General features: G+C 40.9%; 1 protein-coding gene across 4 annotated transcripts in view; it reads right to left on the bottom strand.

The window, feature by feature from the left end:
* The window catches only part of usp6nl (USP6 N-terminal like), a 97,517-nt gene that overhangs the window by 27,200 nt on the left and 51,260 nt on the right, over window positions 1–19,057 (bottom strand). For 3 of the 4 annotated variants that reach the window (XM_084909245.1, XM_084909247.1, XM_084909243.1), the window contains one exon: window positions 5,375–5,448. In XM_084909245.1, the coding sequence (XP_084765371.1) occupies window positions 5,375–5,448 (74 nt within the window). Of the gene's footprint in view, window positions 1–5,374; window positions 5,449–17,575; window positions 17,842–19,057 lie in introns of those variants that run through there. The other variant, XM_084909244.1, reaches the window with a different exon arrangement.

The raw sequence follows: 19,057 nt of genomic DNA, 5'->3' as shown, positions 1-19,057 counted from the left end.
AACTTAAACAACTGACTTTAGTCAAACATTTCAGCCTAAAGTGATTTTCTTTTGAAGAGCTGAGTGAAAAGTAGAGCTCTTTCTGTGCCTCTGTGCTGTTCAGCAAGCAAGCGCCCAGCGATGTGAAAGACAAAAAAAGTAATAAACATTATGCTTGCTTCCAGCTTCATTTTACTGAGTCTACATGTTAAATATGTTTGATGTTAAAAATCTAGAGGCCAAAACTTATTTCAGAAGGGGAGTATGCAAAACAATTTTTTGAGCTGTCAGCTGCTCAAACGACAGGAAAACAGGAATCAGCAAAGTTGGTTTATTATTTTAACCAAATTGGCCTTTTGGCTCTACAAACTATTTTCAATAAAATGCAAAATGTGTAGGTGTATGTATATATATATATATATATATATATATATATATATATTAGGGGTGCAACGATACACAAAATTCACAGTTCGGTTCGATACTTTGGTGTCACGGTTCGATATTTTTTGATACAAAAAAATGTTCATGCCTTTTTAATTTGTCATTTATTAAAATTATAAATATATATTTTAACTCAAAAGTACAGTTTTTAAATTTAACGTTGCTGAAACGCTGTCGCCGTCTCTTCGCTGCACGGACTCCATTGATTCTTTTAAGAAACAGCTGAAGACATTTTTATTTAGAAAAGCATTTGATTAATTTCTTCTTATGCTGTTTTTATAGTTTTATTGTTTTACATTGTTTTATTTACTGTTATATTGTTTTTATATTCCCATTTTCTGTGTTGTAAAGCACTTTGTGATTTTTATCTGTGAAAAGCGCTATATAAATAAATTTTACTTACTTTTTTACTTGAAACAACAAAAGAATAAAAAAAATATAAATCTAACTGATAGAGAAATCACTCATCTTTGGAAAAGAGAGTTTATTACAGAGAAATGGCTCTTTCCAAAATAAACGCTATACTATACGCTTCTTCTGGGCTATATTCTCAGCAGCATATTAAACATATCAGGTCCCCATAAGGAGAATCATGTGCTAACGGCTGTCTAAATGACTCGGGTAAAGTTTGTAGCATGCGTGCTTGTTGTTTTTGTCTGCTTCCACTTGTCTTTGCACTAGGATGATGTCGCAGTCATATTCGTTGTGTTCCCACTAGTGCTGTCAGCGTTAATCTCGTTAAAATGATGTTAACGCCACAACACGGCAAATCTCCGTTAACGAGCTACCGCGGATCGCCCCGTGCGTGGGGCTGGACGGCGTCAACACGTTAACAAGCTGACTGCGCTAACGCACTAGTTCCCACCAATTGAGCATTGCGTGGCACATCCCACATACTGTTTTACTTTTGTCCATGACGCGCTTACCATCAGGGTCATACTTCACATGAAAACCAAGATAGTTCCAAACGCCAGATCTGAATGAGGGTGGGGGAGGTTCAATGGGGGAGGTAGCGTTGAGGCAGTTGCCATGTTGCAACGAGCTTAGCTTCTGTCTTGCTAGCTTGTGCTGCGCTCAGTGGATCTGCGCTCGACAGTGCAGCCTAGGCGGAGTAGTGGAAAGCAGATCCACTGAGCGCTCAACACAGACAGCATCATCAGAAGAAAAGTTGATAAAATAAATAAAAAATGTTGTATTGTTCGATACATATGCGTACCAAACCGAAAGCACTGTATCGAACGGTTCAATATCGATATGAGTATTGTTGCACCCCTAATATATATATATATATATAGTTATGAATAAAGCATTTTTCTGCTGCAAAATAAGGTTAAAGAACCATTTCACCGTCAGCTTACACTTCTGCTGCCTGTGTGCAAATTACAGGACATGTACCTCTGCTGTTTGTCAGTACAACAGTCTACTAAGCTTCTGATTGTCACAGAAGTCTATTATAGATCTCTATTGTCATGCCCCTCTCTCTTATGTCTCTGCTGCTAAAGCCTGTTGGAGGTTGCCAAATGCTTTGCGAAGCCCTGAGAAGGCTGTGAGTGGTTAACAGGTCGGCCTGACATCCAGATGTCGAGGTGAAATATTTCAAAAATCGTCTCCTCCCTCTGCTCCCACCCAGTTTTTGCACCGCTCCCTCAGCACAAACAGAAACTCACCCTTGAAATAGATAAGTCAAACACTGAGGAGCGCCTCAGGGGAATCAGAAGATCTCTGTGTGTCGTTCTCCCCCCTCGCTCTGCGAGTATCCACAGAGTCGCAAACTCTACATCATCATCATTTCTGTGTCAGTTTCAGGGTGAAATTAAATCAGGCTCGTCATTTCACCTCTGACCGTTCAGCTGCCTGCCTGTTCTGAGGTGTATTTCACACCTTCGCCGTCTCATTTATATCTCCTTGTGAGAACTTGACTTACTTTCTCAAACTGTTTGAATAAAATTCATGCTCCAGAGAACACAACTGTTAAATAAAAAATCTGCACAGATAAATCTATATATTTACGGAAAAATAAATACATTTTAAGACGTTTTATTAGCATCTGGCTGATTGTTGGGCACTGATTTCATAAATATCAAACCAGGGAGGGACTTTAACGCCAATTATCCATCCATCCACCCTCTCCCCAGTGTGCCCTGTAGCATCCTCCCAATGGGACATGCCCAAAACACCTCAGCTGGCTCTTCTTGAGACCAACCCAGCTCTGAGTCCCTTCCAAATCCGACCCCCTCGCCCACAATCTTGTTCTTGGCTAACACCCAAAATTATTAGTGAAGCTTGAGGGTCACACAGATTTTTCTTGAACAAAACTGAAATGTGGTGAGTGAAGAAAACTTATTAGAGACCTGGGGGAAAAAACGGAGTTTTGCAGCCACCCAACATAAAAAATAGGCTCCATACTTCTGCAATCAGCAGCAGCAGTCAGGCCTGAGCAGATGTGTCATTTGGAAACAAAACCAGTCACTTCTGCACATTCCACAACGACAAAAGTCATTTAATAACCACAAATTTACACCGGATGACGTGAGACAACGAGTGTTTGTGGCCAGCGTGATAACAGACTCTATTAAACTCCTCCCATCCCCAACAGTGACAATGACACTGATTTAGCTCCGATTGTGCCTCATTCTGCCTCACACACACACGCAGACACACCTCCATCATCTCCGCTCTCCATGGTCTCTTCACTCTTAATGAGGCAGCCTTATTATGCAGCCTGCTGGACTAAATTAAAAAGGCTAATTTACAAACCGAGCATGGTGGGCTGGTCCAACTGATAGTGCCGTGCTTGGTAGCAGAGGTGTCACTCAGGAAGGGAGCGCGTACATACAGTCCAACCACAAGAGAACTGAGGATTTTGAGTAAAAGCAACATTTCTTCAGCGATATTTAACATACTTCATACTGATTCATAAAAGTCTGACATGTTTCTGGACATTGTTAGATAATATGCTGCAGCGCATGTTGTTGTTTTTTTAAGTCTCTGTGAAAAAACAAGCAGCATGGGGACATATAGGAGCTTTCAGTGGGCTTTTTTATGAGGGGAAAGGACAGAGAACCCACTGACAGGTGACGTGACTTACGTGACGTACCTGTCAGAAGTGTTGGATATAACAGGCAGGAAGTGAACAGTCTGTTCCTTAACTTCATGTGTTGGAAGCTGAGGGTGACTTTGACATAATTCAAATTGTGATGCTTGGGTTTAGACTCGACCCATGCAGCTCTAAACGAGCAAAGGCTGGTTTCATAAAGACATAACACTGTTAAAAAGCTTTCAGAAATCCCTCCTTCTTCATATTCTGTTAGAAAAATGGGAAATTAGTGCATTGATTTATTAAAATGTGTATAAACACACATGGAGACACAACACACTGATGACTGATATGTTCCAGGTTTGCTCTTCCTGCATTGGCGGCATGTTTGGAGTCATGATCATGCTGAAAATTGAGACCATTCCCAATCATATGATCATTTGTAATCCACTTGTCCTGTTTCTGAAATTCTTTAAGGACACACTGCACACCATACACAGACATGTCAGGTTTTCAGCTAATAATTCTTTGGGAACTACTTTATTCCCAAAGAACTTTGTTATTTCTGTGTTTAATCCAGTCTTTGGCATGTTTTATAGCCTAAATTTAAGGTTTGGGAAGAAATTATGTGTTGTGGTGACAGGCTGCTAGTAGCAAAGTGCCTAAAGACACAATTGAAAATAAGTTCTTTGCAAAGTTTGTCATGAACAGACAGAACACTGGTTCATCCCTTTAGTTAGATGCCTTTTTAATGCTTGAATGATTCATAGGTCAGTGTTTAGTTGATTAAACAAAAAAGAACTGGAGTGAAAATGAGTGAAAAAGCAGCCAATGTCCAAAGAAAAACTTTGCTCAAGACCGCTTTGAAAACGAACTACTAAAAAGTCTTACTACTTGGATGCAACATATAAAGAAATTGAGGGTTTTGCACAGCACCGTATGCTGTCAAACTCAGTTTCAAGAGCCCCATTCGGCCTGGTTTGATCTGTAGTGGGCTGGACAAGAAATCAAAGTAAGTACTTTTTCCAGCAGTGCCTAATTTTCCATATTCACCCTTCAGTCACAGCACATTAAAATTTATGGATCACAACAGATCAAGATACCAGCAACTTCATGATCCAAACTACTTCAGATCTGGAAAAAGTGCACATCTGCAGACATTTTCACTCCTGTGTAGTGACGCTGGCATCTCTGCGGTGGGTTTCTGTGCACTTTATTTAACAAATTAGATTTATTTACTAAATTTAATTCAATTTTCCCACTTTGCAAAGCTACCCAGTGGACCACACGGGATTCATTGGTGGATCTCGTGTTTGACACCCCTGATTCAAGTGCTTTGGGATGAAGGAACTGCCACCTCTGGATCCCAGTCAATAAAATCATTCCATGCCCATGACATCACATTAACCCACTCATTTAGTCTAATGAGTAACCACTCGAATCCGCTTCCTCCCTTTTCTATTAAACCTTCAGGCCTGCAGGAGGGATTTTTGTCGTTCTCTGCCCCTCTAACACAGATAACGCACGGCCCACTGAACACACACACACTGGAAAGACAACGGTGGCTTTTAGATGTATAATTTGCATGTTAATTTTCACTGAGAATGCTGCATCTGAAATGTGGCTCTTGCGCAGTAATCACAGCCTTTCGAAATTTATGAAAATGATTAAATCACACGGCGGCACATTCTGCACACGGCACGCTGTTATTATTGTGTTTCACGGGCAATAAGGCAGTGATTTATGGAGGGATTTCACCACAGCGTTATGAAGTTTGGTGGAGTCTCAGCATGACTGAGTGGCTGGAATTTGGCTTCGGATGACCACAGGAGGGAGAAAAAAAAAGTAATTGCTGTAGGTTTTCCGCTTCACCAAAGCTTCTGTGTGCTTTCACACTGACTGAAGGAAGCGTACCTTGTCATATTTGGCGACTATCTCAGCCCGCTCCTGGTCAAGTTTCACCGCTGCATCCTGCTCGGTATCAGACGCTGGAGAGACAACAAAAGAGGGGAGGGGAGGAGAGAGGAGAGAAGATGATTGGACGTTGAGCATAAGCAAGTTCAGCAACAGCAACTTAGAATAAAGGTTTGCTGAATATTAATATATACACTGCTATTATTTTAGGATAAATTCACCAAAAGAAAAAAAGCCACATTAAAAGAGATCAGGTTATATTTTGCACTTCATTTAAATACATTTGCAATCCCGGTTTTCAAAAGATGTTTCTGAACCACTTTTGTTTAAATTGTGTTGTTTAGTGTGTATATTAGATGTCCTGTTTTACTTCATAGAGCCACTTGATGGTATTATACTCAGTTTTTATAGTACTTCATTTAGATTTTTGCTTATTTTGAGTCATTTTTACCTCATGAAGCAATGCTGTTTTATTATATTCTGTACTAATGAGCTATTTTGCTTTATGTAACCCTCTTGGGATGACCACAACCAGAACCCCTGACCCAGCCATTTTTACTAACCCAACCTAACAGTATCTAGCAGCTCTTTAACTCCCCTCTCCCTGCTTCCCCTCTGGGGGTGATGGAGGTTGAAGAGGGTGGTTTTTTGATCCCTGTGATCTCTTTTATTTCCTTTTCCCTGTCTCTTTACTTTAGTGGTGTAACACATGATGCAGGGAACAGTTTGAAGTAGAGGGCCTCTACTTCAAACCGATTTGGTTGAAGGACTGTTTTGGGAGGACACTTGAGATAAACTTATCCTAACCCTCGACAATCAGAATATGTGATTTTTGCTACACTACATTTTATGCAGGAGTTCCTTGAAAACCATGGCAGTAATGGGCCTCCTGTAAGTTTTCTTAGGTGTTGTAACTGTCGCTGCTGCTAGCTAAACTCAGCCCTGGGGCGCACACACATCCGATTATCCTGTCATCACAGACGTGCTGTGTGTTATTCCGGCTCCCTCTGAGTGTGCCAAGAGCTGACGTGGAGAACGCACACACCCTTTTCAACACACACTCTTCAAACCAGTCAGAAGGAAACGCTTCAGTGCGGCACGTCCAGCGTGTCAGTCTGACTTCAGGCGGTGTGTGTGTGTGTGTGTGTGTGTGTGTGTGTGTGTGTGTGTGTGTGTGTGTGTGGCTGCTTTAAACTGACAGCTGCCGTGGCGAGGACGTCACCGCGCCACAGAAAGGTCTCCAGTGTTTTCCCAGCCTACGCGTCACATTGTGTGAGTGTTAAATGTGTTTATCCTCTCACACACACACACACCGATAACACACAAACACACACACACCTTACTACTCTGTGATTGTAAATCTGCATTTCCAACAGCAGTTTACACACATACTTCCTGATTTAGCTGCGAGAGACAACCAAACACTGGATGTGTGCTAACAAAGCTCTAAATTGGAGTCACATTGTGTTTATGTTGAATCTGGTGTGCAGCATGTAGTAATGGAAGCCTTGTAGTGAGCAATACCTGGAAGTGGGAAGGGGTAGTAGCAGGCATGGAGCCCTCTGAATTTAGCATAAAATGACCACCTAGGAGGACAAAATGCTTACAAGGTACATCCTGAAGCCTATTGAACATCTACGCTGCGCTCTCCCAGCTCTCAAGATCAAGATAACTTTAGAGATCCAAAGATGGGTGAAAAATAACAAGCAATGAAATCATTATAGAAGGTTTTTAAAGCTCTTTTCTGAACTCACCTAAACTCTGGAAAAAACCCAGAATCTACTTGAATGGTCGTCAAACTACATTTTTATACCTATACTGAAGTGCCAAGGGTGCACAGGAGGTCATCAAATGTCGTCTTTATGGAGAAAAGAGTTCAATAAACCTTTGGATGGTAAACCGTAAAATCACCCCAAGGCCTGAAAAGCCTTCAGTGTGTTCACTGCTAACTCCACGGCGCCAAATACTGAGATTTTGTCAACATCAGGCGTCTCTCAGCTTCGGTACAGAGCACAGTTTCAGAGAGGTAATCGGCGCCATAAAAGGACGATGAAGACAGCATTAGGAAGCAGAAGTGGTGGCAGTGACATAAATCACTGGTTTCTGTTTGTGTTTTAGTGTCAGTTTGTGCACCAAAGATGCTCAGGTAGGTCTGGGAAGAGAAAATCTGCACAGAAAATAACAATGCATGCTGAAAATTGAGGCTTAAAAGTTACTCTGTGCCTTTTAGTGAGACAAAAAGATCCTCCACCTTATAACATCTGCCAGGTCACTGATGAACCTCCTCGGGGTCGGGGGTTAGGCTGCACGCTACATTTCAGATCAAGTCTCTTAACATGCAATCAGGCCTGTACAGCTCTTCCTTTATAGGATTTCCATTTGCTTAGAAGCATTCATATCTGATGAGTTGCGAGTAAAGCTTAATCTAGAGACTTGCCTTGATGCATGCATCACCCAGATAAGGAAATCCCACAAAGTTAACTGTTAGGCAGTAGGTGCTAGCTTCAGTCATTATGCAGATGCACTGTTTATAAGGTCGGGGAAACCTGCAGTCAGCTGAGACTGAAGAAGTCACTTGGTTGAGTGACGAAACGCTTCTCCTGCTGAAAACACAACGTGCTGGTGAACAGAGTCAACTTTCTGAGACTCACAAATATATGGATCGGAAACATTTGGAATTTGACCAGAAGAGGGAAAGTTGAGGCATTTCCAAAGCTACAAGAACTTGCAGCTGACAGTAAATGCAGTCTGGCCCTCCAACGCCTGATCTTTTAATGACGAAAAACAATAAGAAGTATGAAATATGTATGAAAATAATACAGTCAGCTATAAAAACCTCAAATCTCAAACTTTTGCCCTCTTTAACCCTTTTCCACTGAACCCCCAGCAGTCAGTGATGATGATCCTTATTCTGCCAGCTTTTCAGCCCTTTGCAGCTCTTTATTTGACTCCAGTCATTCTCCAACTTCCTCTCAGGGTCTCTGGGGTTCAACTGGAGGAAAGGCAAGACGGGAATTCCAAAACGCTGCGAACAAACATTCTCCTTATTGAGCCGGCTGGCATTTTTATGACAGGATGGTGTGTGTCAGTGAAAGGCATGTGGCTGTGGGCTGCCAAGAGCACTCTGCAGGAGAAGACGCCGCGAGCGAGGGGATGGGGGAAGAGACGTTCGTACACAGCAAGGCAAACTGTCTGGGGCAAATAAACAAATACAGTAAAGTCTTTTTCTGCTGGGAAATCCTGCCCGAGAGGCCCTGCGGTTCCCATAGTGAGTGGGGGAGGAATTGGGGAGGAAATGGGATTCAGTCTTTTCTTTGCACTAAAGCTAAGCCCCAACTTTGAGACCCTCACAGCCATATTAGTATTCCACAGCGGTCTGACTTTAGATAAATGCAATTAGAGCCCTTTTCATGCTTTAAGGATCACTCCAGCGTCTGTGACGGAGATCGGGTCTATGTTTTTATTTGCAACCAAGGAGCTCTTGACTTGCTCCAGAGGGTTTATGGCCATTTGTAGAAGACTCAGAGTTTATGTGGCATTTCATGTTAGGACTCTTGAAATATGTTTGATAATGAGCCTCCAAAGATGACTTTGACATGCTGCACACCATGGTCATCAGCTGGAGAAATGGTGAATAGAAGACTCAAATTAGGAACTTTATTGCAAATTTAATTGTGGGGAAGTCAAACTTCTACTAATTTTGCCAAATTATGACACAAACCTGCATGTGCCAAACCAAACCTTTGAAATAGAAATATCCATGTCCAATAAAAGAAAAGAAAACCGAGGAATAACGCTAAATATGCAAAAATTCCAGAGCAAGAGCTCTGGCTCATCTACTTTACATCAGGTTAATATGGTTATTTAATAGTAATTAAGCATCTAAATGATAACACTATGTGTTTTTAAAATCCCTTGAGCACGATCCCTGAGTCTGATCAGACTGGAGAGAGTGAGCAGTACAAAAAAGTGCTGCAAAATAAGCTAAAAGAGAAGATAAATCCCCTCTGAGCTTGATGGGCTTTGATTATTTAAATCAACTGCTTCATGCACACACATGAAAACACTGACTAAAGTCACTTCAGCTGCTTTAAATGGACAGAAGCCTCAAACTCAAGTAACTTCAATTATCTGTGATATGTAGACGTTGTTGTGTTTATCCTTCTGGTTTATCCAAACTGGTTTGGCAAAATAAAGCACCAGAAAAAAGCAAACAGAGTAGCTTGTGAAGTAGAAATAAGATAAACAGGAACAAACATTGAGGGAGCATCAAAACAGCAATTATACATTTGGGGGTGGGATTTTCCTCGCTCCTGTCACTGCCCTTTATCCTTCTTTCCAGACTACAGCCCCCCCACGGAGCTGACCTTCCACCTCCCGCTCTCTAATTTGCCAGTCAGACCCCAGCGGTGAGGCCGACGAGGCTCCGTCTAACCGTCCCTGCCCCGCTGTGACTAAAATGTCCTCGCCCGTCACCTCCCAGCCGGGCGCTACCCCGTCCCCACCTCTGCCCTTCACTCCTGCTCTGCACGATGCATTCAGGAGTGAACTGGTGTCAGCACTCAGAAGTGTTCACACATGACAACTGGACACCTCATGAAGTATTCAGGAAGTTAGGTACCACTTCCCCCCTGTGGGGTTTACCACTGAACAGGTGAGTGCAGTTCTCAGGTAGGAAGCTCACACGGCATTTTCTGCTATAATGTAATCTTGCAGCCCTAAAGCCTCTTGCATCAGCATATTGAGCACATCAGGTATGTGAAAGAACGATTCCACGGTGGTTTGGGGGAATATACAGGGAGTGCAGAATTATTAGGCAAGTTGTATTTTTGAGGAATAATTTTATTATTGAACAACAACCATGTTCTCAATGAACCCAAAAAACTCATTAATATCAAAGCTGAATGTTTTTGGAAGTAGTTTTTAGTTTGTTTTTAGTTTTAGCTATTTTAGGGGGATATCTGTGTGTGCAGGTGACTATTACTGTGCATAATTATTAGGCAACTTAACAAAAAACAAATATATACCCATTTCAATGATTTATTTTTACCTATGAAACCAATATAACATCTCCACATTCACAAATATACATTTCTGACATTCAAAAACAAAACAAAAACAAATCAGCGACCAATATAGCCACCTTTCTTTGCAAGGACACTCAAAAGCCTGCCATCCATGGATTCTGTCAGTGTTTTGATCTGTTCACCATCAACATTGCGTGCAGCAGCAACCACAGCCTCCCAGACACTGTTCAGAGAGGTGTACTGTTTTCCCTCCTTGTAAATCTCACATTTGATGATGGACCACAGGTTCTCAATGGGGTTCAGATCAGGTGAACAAGGAGGCCATGTCATTAGTTTTTCTTCTTTTACACCCTTTCTTGCCAGCCACGCTGTGGAGTACTTGGACGCGTGTGATGGAGCATTGTCCTGCATGAAAATCATGTTTTTCTTGAAGGATGCAGACTTCTTCCTGTACCACTGCTTGAAGAAGGTGTCTTCCAGGAACTGGCAGTAGGACTGGGAGTTGAGCTTGACTCCATCCTCAACCCGAAAAGGCCCCACAAGCTCATCTTTGATGATACCAGCCCAAACCAGTACTCCACCTCCACCTTGCTGGCGTCTGAGTCGGACTGGAGCTCTCTGCCCTTTACCAATCCAGCCACGGGCCCATCCATCTGGCCCATCAAGACTCACTCTCATTTCATCAGTCCATAAAACCTTAGAAAAATCAGTCTTGAGATATTTCTTGGCCCAGTCTTGACGTTTCAGCTTGTGTGTCTTGTTCAGTGGTGGTCGTCTTTCAGCCTTTCTTACCTTGGCCATGTCTCTGAGTATTGCACACCTTGTGCTTTTGGGCACTCCAGTGATGTTGCAGCTCTGAAATATGGCCAAACTGTTGGCAAGTGGCATCGTGGCAGCTGCACGCTTGACTTTTCTCAGTTCATGGGCAGTTATTTTGCGCCTTGGTTTTTCCACACGCTTCTTGCGACCCTGTTGACTATTTTGAATGAAACGCTTGATTGTTCGATGATCACGCTTCAGAAGCTTTGCAATTTTGAGACTGCTGCATCCCTCTGCAAGATATCTCACTATTTTTGACTTTTCTGAGCCTGTCAAGTCCTTCTTTTGACCCATTTTGCCAAAGGAAAGGAAGTTGCCTAATAATTATGCACACCTGATATACGGTGTTGATGTCATTAGACCACACCCCTTCTCATTACAGAGATGCACATCACCTAATATGCTTAATTGGTAGTAGGCTTTCGAGCCTATACAGCTTGGAGTAAGACAACATGCATGCAGAGGATGATGTGGACAAAATACTCATTTGCCTAATAATTCTGCACTCCCTGTAAAAGCTTTAACAGAGAAACAGATTTAATGCTGGCTTCAGCTGCTGCTAAACCTTCTGACAGACTTTCATTAGGAAGGGGTCCCCTGCTGCCAAAGAATCATGCCGAGAAATTTGAATTGCTTGACAAATGACAAATGTTCAGGAGCAACAGAGAATCACAGTAAATGGCTGTTTCTTGGATGACAACCTAAGACGTTAATATTCTTTAAAGAAGACCTTTTCTGCTTTTCCTTATTTTAATTTATTTATATAGCACCAAATCATAACAGTAATCACCTCAAGGTGCTTTATATCGTAAGCTAAACACCCTACAATAATACAATTGAGCAACTGATGACAGTGGGAAGGAAAAACTCGCTTTTAACTGGAAGAAACCTCCAGCAGAACCAAGGTCAGGGAGGGGCGACCGTGCTGGAGGTCATTTCCTGTCATATAGAACACTTTGCCGTGTTCTACTATATTGAACATGGCCAAGGTTTTAAATATCGAGGTCAGGTTCAAACTGATCTGAAAACTCAGTTTCAGACACTTTTTCCTGCTTTGAGCTCTGTGTGATGTCACTGGAAATGAACATGCCTAATATGACCATGTAAGGCACACAAATGGCCCAACCGTAGCCCAAGAGGTTTCTTTCAGTCTGTGGATCCACTAAGGGTCTGCACCAAGGTTTGGCACAAGATAAAAATTCATATTTTGAACTCTTAATCATGCACAGCTCTTTTAGAAGATTTTAAGATGCACATATGGAGCAGGAACATTTACTTGAAATAACGTAAACAGACGTAAGCAACGAGCCCCGGCTTTGACTGACTACATGTATATTTAAGAGAAATTTAAGAGCAGATGCAAGGATGAAGCCTCCAGCTGATAATTCCTCTAGGAGCCGCTCTAACCATGTGACAGGAAGTGTTGTGGAGAGTATTTTTGTTTTTCTTCCTCTTTATCACTTGCTGTTAAAGACCAGCCCTGACAATGTAAAACATGACAAGCATAATCACGGTCTTCCTTGTTCTCTCAGCCCTCTTTTGGCTGCTGTAATGAGCCCTCTTTGTTCTTTATCTTAAGGAGTCCTCGCCTGTTACAGCTCTTTGCTGCTCTTCCACCCATTGTTAGTGCATCTCTTACCCTCTCATAGATGCTATCTGTTCAGAAAAATGAATAATTATAAGAACTATGATAAAAGAGGACAGGCTTGATTGGAGAAGAACTAATTTCCCACCTTTTGTTTCGGTGCTCACGCTTCGTTTTGAAGCTGACGGCCACGTGTGACCTGTATTCAGACCTGCATGTTCACTGTGTGCTTGCTAAACATGCAAAATGTGTTAAAAGCAATGCAAACCAATGATCCCCTCATCTGTGATAGAAATATCAATTCAAAAACAGGAGTAAAGTCTTGTACTGAGTATATTCCAGTAAAGGTGAGCTGGACGTTTTACTGCAGAGATTTTAACTCCAGAGGGTTTTCACTTCTGTAACCCCTCGGCCTTTTGAAAGTTTGCGGCAGCCTGACATTTAAAAAGATGAGGCAGCGTTTGCCCGTCGATTTTTAGGTTGAAAAGCTGCACGTCAGTACACTTTTAAAACACACTTTTGCATAATTTTCTTCACTGAAAGATGAACTTTTGCATTTATAACTTGTGCATAAGATCTAAATTCCCCAAAAGTTAATTGCTGCAAATTTATCTGAGTGACTTGTGATTTACATAAGGCACCGCAATTTTTTTGTGTTTAGAGTAAGAACAGGAAATATTCTGTCATTTAACAAAAATTTTCCTTTTTATAATTACAAGGCAGTCTGTGTACGGAAGTGGATTAGGGCCACTGGGAAAAAAAAAAAAATTTAAAAATAGGCACGTTTCTTTTTTTTTCTTCTTTTCCAGAATTCTGAAAAAAAGTCAGAATTCAGAGAAAAAAAATTCTGAATTCTGAGATTAAAGTCAGAATTCTGGAAAAAAGATTCAAAATTCTAAGGAAAAAAAAGTCAGAATTCTGAGAAAAAAGTCAGAATTGTGAGAAAAACAGTCAAAATTCTGGAGAGAAAAAAAAGAGTCAGAATTCTGAGAAAAAAGGTCAAAATTCTGAGAAAAAAAGTCAGAATTCTGAGAAAAACAGTCAAAATTCCGGAGAGAAAAAAAAGAGTCAAAATTCTGAGAAAAAAAGTCAAAATTCTGAGAAAAACTGTCAAAATTCCGGAGAGAAAAAAAGAGTCAAAATTCTGAGAAAAAAAGTCACAATTCTGAGAAAAAAAAGTCACAATTCTGAGAAAAAAAAGTCACAATTCTGCCCACTTCCACCCCCCGGTGGCCCTAATCCTCTTCCGTAGTCTGTGCAATGAGCTAACAGAACTTTGTCTGTAATTTTATACATACATTTATTACAATTATTACAATGACAGGCTTCTTTCATTTACCACGGGAGTATTAATTTATTATGTAGTAAATTTATGTTTTTTCTTATATTAAAATATATCAGGGATTAAATGTGTATAACGAGTGACTGGCTGTGACTGTAGCTTGGCTTTTAGCACTTACAATAAACATTTTACAGATCAAACACTTGTGTAAGTGTTAAAAAACATGATTATTATTGCAACAGATTGTTCTGTTGTTGCATCACTAGTTTTCCCACGAAAGCCACATCTAATATTGAATGTTTGCAAGCTGTGCCGGTACTTCCAGCTACTCCCTTATTTACAAGGGGTCGCCACATCGGGCAGCTCCGCATGTTTGATTTGGCAGATCTTTGCACCCAAAGGGATTTCAGTCTCCTCCTGAAGCTTTCACTTGTTAGACAAATGTGTAAATGGCTACACTATGGAGCAACAATTTCACAATATTAATGCTACTTAACGTTCGACTGAAACAAGCGGCTCTTTTAGATAAGTAATGCATCAGTAACGCAACTCAGCACACTCACAGAACAAGTTTCCCACTTCACAACAAACAGATGAGGCAACTTTAGAGAAGCATGTGTTATTACTGTGCCTCCAAAACAATCATCTGCCTCACCCAGTCTTCATTTCCAACCTCAATGCAACTGCAGGAACGTGACACAAACCTCTGAATGACACCCAGCAACCAATAATCACAGACTCCAACCAGACTTACAGACAAATAATTAAATCCCACATTACCCGTGGCACATTCTCAGCTAAGATAAAGGAGAAGTTAAAATTCTGCTTGTTTCAACAAAGCCAAAAAAAGGAGAAAAAAGTTTTTTGTCAAAGTCATTTAATTTGTAGCACCTTCATGTAAGAAGGCTCACACATTTATCAGCAGACAGTCCACAGTACCTCACAATCCACTATCAGCACACATTGTTATCATTCCGCTGTCAGGGCTTTATATTTGGAAGTGGCACATGACAGTTTACTGTTAAATGTCTGCACTTGCTTATCTTCTACTAAGTGCGGTGACATCATTTGCTGTTTGTGTGCAAAGTGTCACCAGTCTGTGTAACACTTCACATGCCTCCCGTGCACTAGAAGACTTTGAAAGGAATTAGAAAGAAAAAGCCAGAACCTGGCGCTTGCTCACATCTACAGGGATTGTGTTATAAATCGGTTTTTAAGACTTTGCAGAGCCCACCGAGCCGTCCAGGAAATTATTTCCATGCATTCTGGGGGAAAACTTCGAAGGATAGCAGGTCTTGAAAAACGGAGCAGAAACTTTTTGGCAAAAAGCTGTCGACCCTTTGCTGCTACCTTCCTCCATGCTAGCTATGCTAGTAATTAGTCAGGACTGACATCAAATCCAAATGTGAAAACGACTGATATAAGAAACCTCTGACTGACTTTTTACAAGACCATATGATCAAGATGATGGACAAACATCTGACATTTGTCTGTGACACTGAAATCATTCGAAAAGTTGCATGGTGTAAAGTTGGTCTTAGCTGTTAGATCCTAATGAACTGTAATATTAGCATGAGTTCACTAAACACAGAGTCTGTATGGATGGCAAAAAGTTTAAATCATGAAAGGTTTTGGCATTTAAATTGTCAGAAAGCTGACAGTTCTACAGGTGATTTTGTCCAGATGGTCCCACCTAATAAAAACTTGAGCAAAAAGTCAAACTCAACATAAAATCCAGTCCAATAAAATCCAGTCAATATTTGCCATGAGATCACACTCAAGTTTAGCCCAGTTTCATCATATAAAATATATACACGTGAAAGAAATTACAGATATAGTAAGTGCTTTTTCTATTTAAGTACAAATCATGAAAGCAAAATAAAAACCATGCAGTATGCCATTGGGTTAATGGCTAAATAAAGGCCAACAACAAAAACAGCAACTATTTTTATATATTAGGGGTGCAACGATACTCGTATGGATATTGAACCGTTGGATACAGTGCTTTCGGTTCGGTACGCATATGTATCGAACAATACAACATTTTTAATTTATTTTATCAACTTTCCTTCTGACGATGCTGTCTGTGTTGAGCGCTCAGTGGATCTGCGCTCGACAGTGCAGCCTAGGCGGAGTAGTCGAACGCAGATTCACTGAGCGCAGAGCAAGCTAGCGAGACAGAAGTTAAGCTCTCGTTGCAACATGAGAAATTGAACCTCCCCCACCCTCATTCAGATGTGGCGTTTGGAACTATTTTGGTTTTCATGTGACGTATGACCCTGAAGGTAAGCGCGTCATGGACTAAAGTAAAACAGTATGTTGGATGTGCCACGCAATGCTCAATTACATTGGTGGGAACTAGTGCGTTAGCGCAGTTAGCTCGTTAACGTGTTGGCCGTCCAGCCCCACGCACGGGGCGATCCGCGGTAACACGTTAACGGAGATTTGCCGTGTTGTGGCGTTAACGTCATTTTAACGAGATTAACGCTGACAGCACTAGTGGGAACACAACGAATATGACTGCACATTTACTCCGACATCATCCTAGTGCAAAGACAAGTGGAAGCAGACAAAAACAACAAGCACGCATGCTACAAACTTTACCCGAGTCATTTAGACAGCCGTTAGCACATGATTCTCTTTATGGGGACCTGATATGTTTAATATGCTGCTGAGAATATAGCCCAGAAGAAGCGTATAGTATAGCTTTTATTTTGGAAAGAGCCATTTCTCTGTAATAAACTCTCTTTTCCAAAGATGAGTGATTCCTCAATCAGATATATATATATTTTTTTATTACTTTGTTGTTTCAGCAACATTAAATTTAAAAACTGTACTTTTGAGTTAAAATATATATTTATAATTTTAATAAATGACAAATTAAAAAGGGATGAACATTTTTTTTGTATCGAAAAAATATCGAACCGTGACACCAAAGTATCGAACCGAACCGTGAATTTTGTGTATCGTTGCACCCCTAATATATATATATATGTATATACATATATATGTGTGTGTGTGTGTGTGTGTGTGTGTGTGTGTGTGTGTGTGTGTGTGTGTGTGTGTGTGTGTGTAATTTTAGCAGCTTTGGTCCTCCGTAGTGTAGTGGCCTACATACAGTACAGTGAGAGTGTCAAGTTTCTGATTAACTTTGGAAGTCTTAAAAAAAAGAAAAACGTACATACAGATATATTGTCGGAATCTATGACCAATATTTAAACTTTCACTGGATTTTGCATTTGGAAAGGAGATGATTATCTGGCAGTCACTGCAATCACTGGTGTAAAAATCACAAGACGCTCTGAATTAAAACCACGTCAGCAGGACATTGTGAGCCAACAGACCAGTTTAATATTAATTTATATGATCCATTTAGACCAAAAATACTAATCATAAGGCACCCAGCTAGAATGTCCCTCACATACCATCTATGTACATGCCAACAACACAGAGAAACTGAGTAGAACTCCACAATTGACTTCTTTTACCTCTTTTCAAGACATCCTGTGGATCGTCCGAGCGAGCTTTAGTCCGCATCGGTCACGGTTCAGCCAAGTCCAAAACACCAAGAGATAACATGCACTACCTCATCCCATCACTGTCACTACCCAGTGCTCCAGAAAGAGAGGAAATATGAGCGAGCAGCAAAGAGAAGTGAGATCAGAACCGCTGCTGCTGCCGCTGCTGTCACAATGCCGCCGTTTGTTTCACAGACAGACAGACTCGGACAGAGAAATCTGACTTCAGGAGTGAGCCGTTCCCACTCACAACATTCTCCACCCAAACACAACAACACAACGACAACAACAAGCTCTATTCAGCACATCATAGAGAGGGAGAGAGAAAGGACAGAGGGAATCGCTGTTTCCAGACAGCCGACGAAACTTTCACAGATTTTCCAAACATCACAAAAATAAAATGTGAATCAGAGGAATTCTTTCAATTCCACGTAGGATTACAAAATGTACTTGTAAAACTCAAAATCTTACCGCTCATAAAAAGCAATGTTTTATTAATGAAGCAAAAATGTGTGTAAAGGTTTTGCTGTGCTGCTTCTGGGAGACAGAGAGCATGGGGTGTGCAAGCTGGGAAAAAGTGAGAGAGACAGACAATGGCAGTATGATGATAAACAGTTTCCATTAAAACTTCATTATGAAATGGACGTGATGTACCATGACGGGTCTTATGATGTGGTGTATCGAAGATGAGAGGCAGGGCGGTGCTGGGGAAACGAGCGACAGGCAACGCAAGCAAAAAAAAAAAAACGCAAGAGAAGAAGAACGCTCAAGAAAGGGAAAGCGTGAAAGATCAAGAATGTGAAGAAAGTCAGAAAATGTAAAAAAGGAAAGATCAGAAAGGAATGAAAGAAGAAAGAATGCTTAAAAGAAAGAAACACAATGAACGAAAAACTGAAAAAAAGAACAAAGAGAAAGAAAGTTCAAGAAAAAGTAAAAGAAACATGAAGTGAAAGAGAAAGACAAAGTGTGAAAGAAAGATCAGGAAGAAAGGAGAGAAGCAAAAGATCAAAGTAAAAGATCAAAAGAAAGGCAGACAAATCAAGAAGAAGGAAAGAGAAAGAAAGATCGATAGAGTGAAAGAAAAACTGAAATAAAGACAAAGATCAAAAGTGTGAACGAAAGAAAAAGGAAAAAGAAAGATAAAAACATGAAAATGATCAAGAAAAAAGAAAAAAATGATCAACAAACTAAAAGAAAGAAAGAGAAGCCGTGTCATCTCAGCTCTATCTGTGTGTGGCATCGTTACAGGAAGTGTGTGTTTGTGATGGGACTGAAGGGCTGTTATCACTTCTGCAGCTCTGGGGTCACTGATAGAAACGAGTGGGTGGGGCTGTACAGCTTTCAGCTCCTCTGCGTTGTCTGCAAGCTCATCTCTCTTTAAAGGGTTACTCTGCTTTTGAATTTTAAACAGACAAATATACAGATTTACACCATGAAACTACAATCTCAGTC

Source organism: Perissodus microlepis, chromosome 17, assembly GCF_051167445.1.
Source record: "Perissodus microlepis isolate ML-2025 ecotype Zambia chromosome 17, ASM5116744v1, whole genome shotgun sequence".
Lineage (NCBI taxonomy): Eukaryota > Metazoa > Chordata > Actinopteri > Cichliformes > Cichlidae > Perissodus > Perissodus microlepis.
Note: the sequence above shows the minus strand (reverse complement) of the source record. Positions and strands in the feature narration are given on the sequence as shown.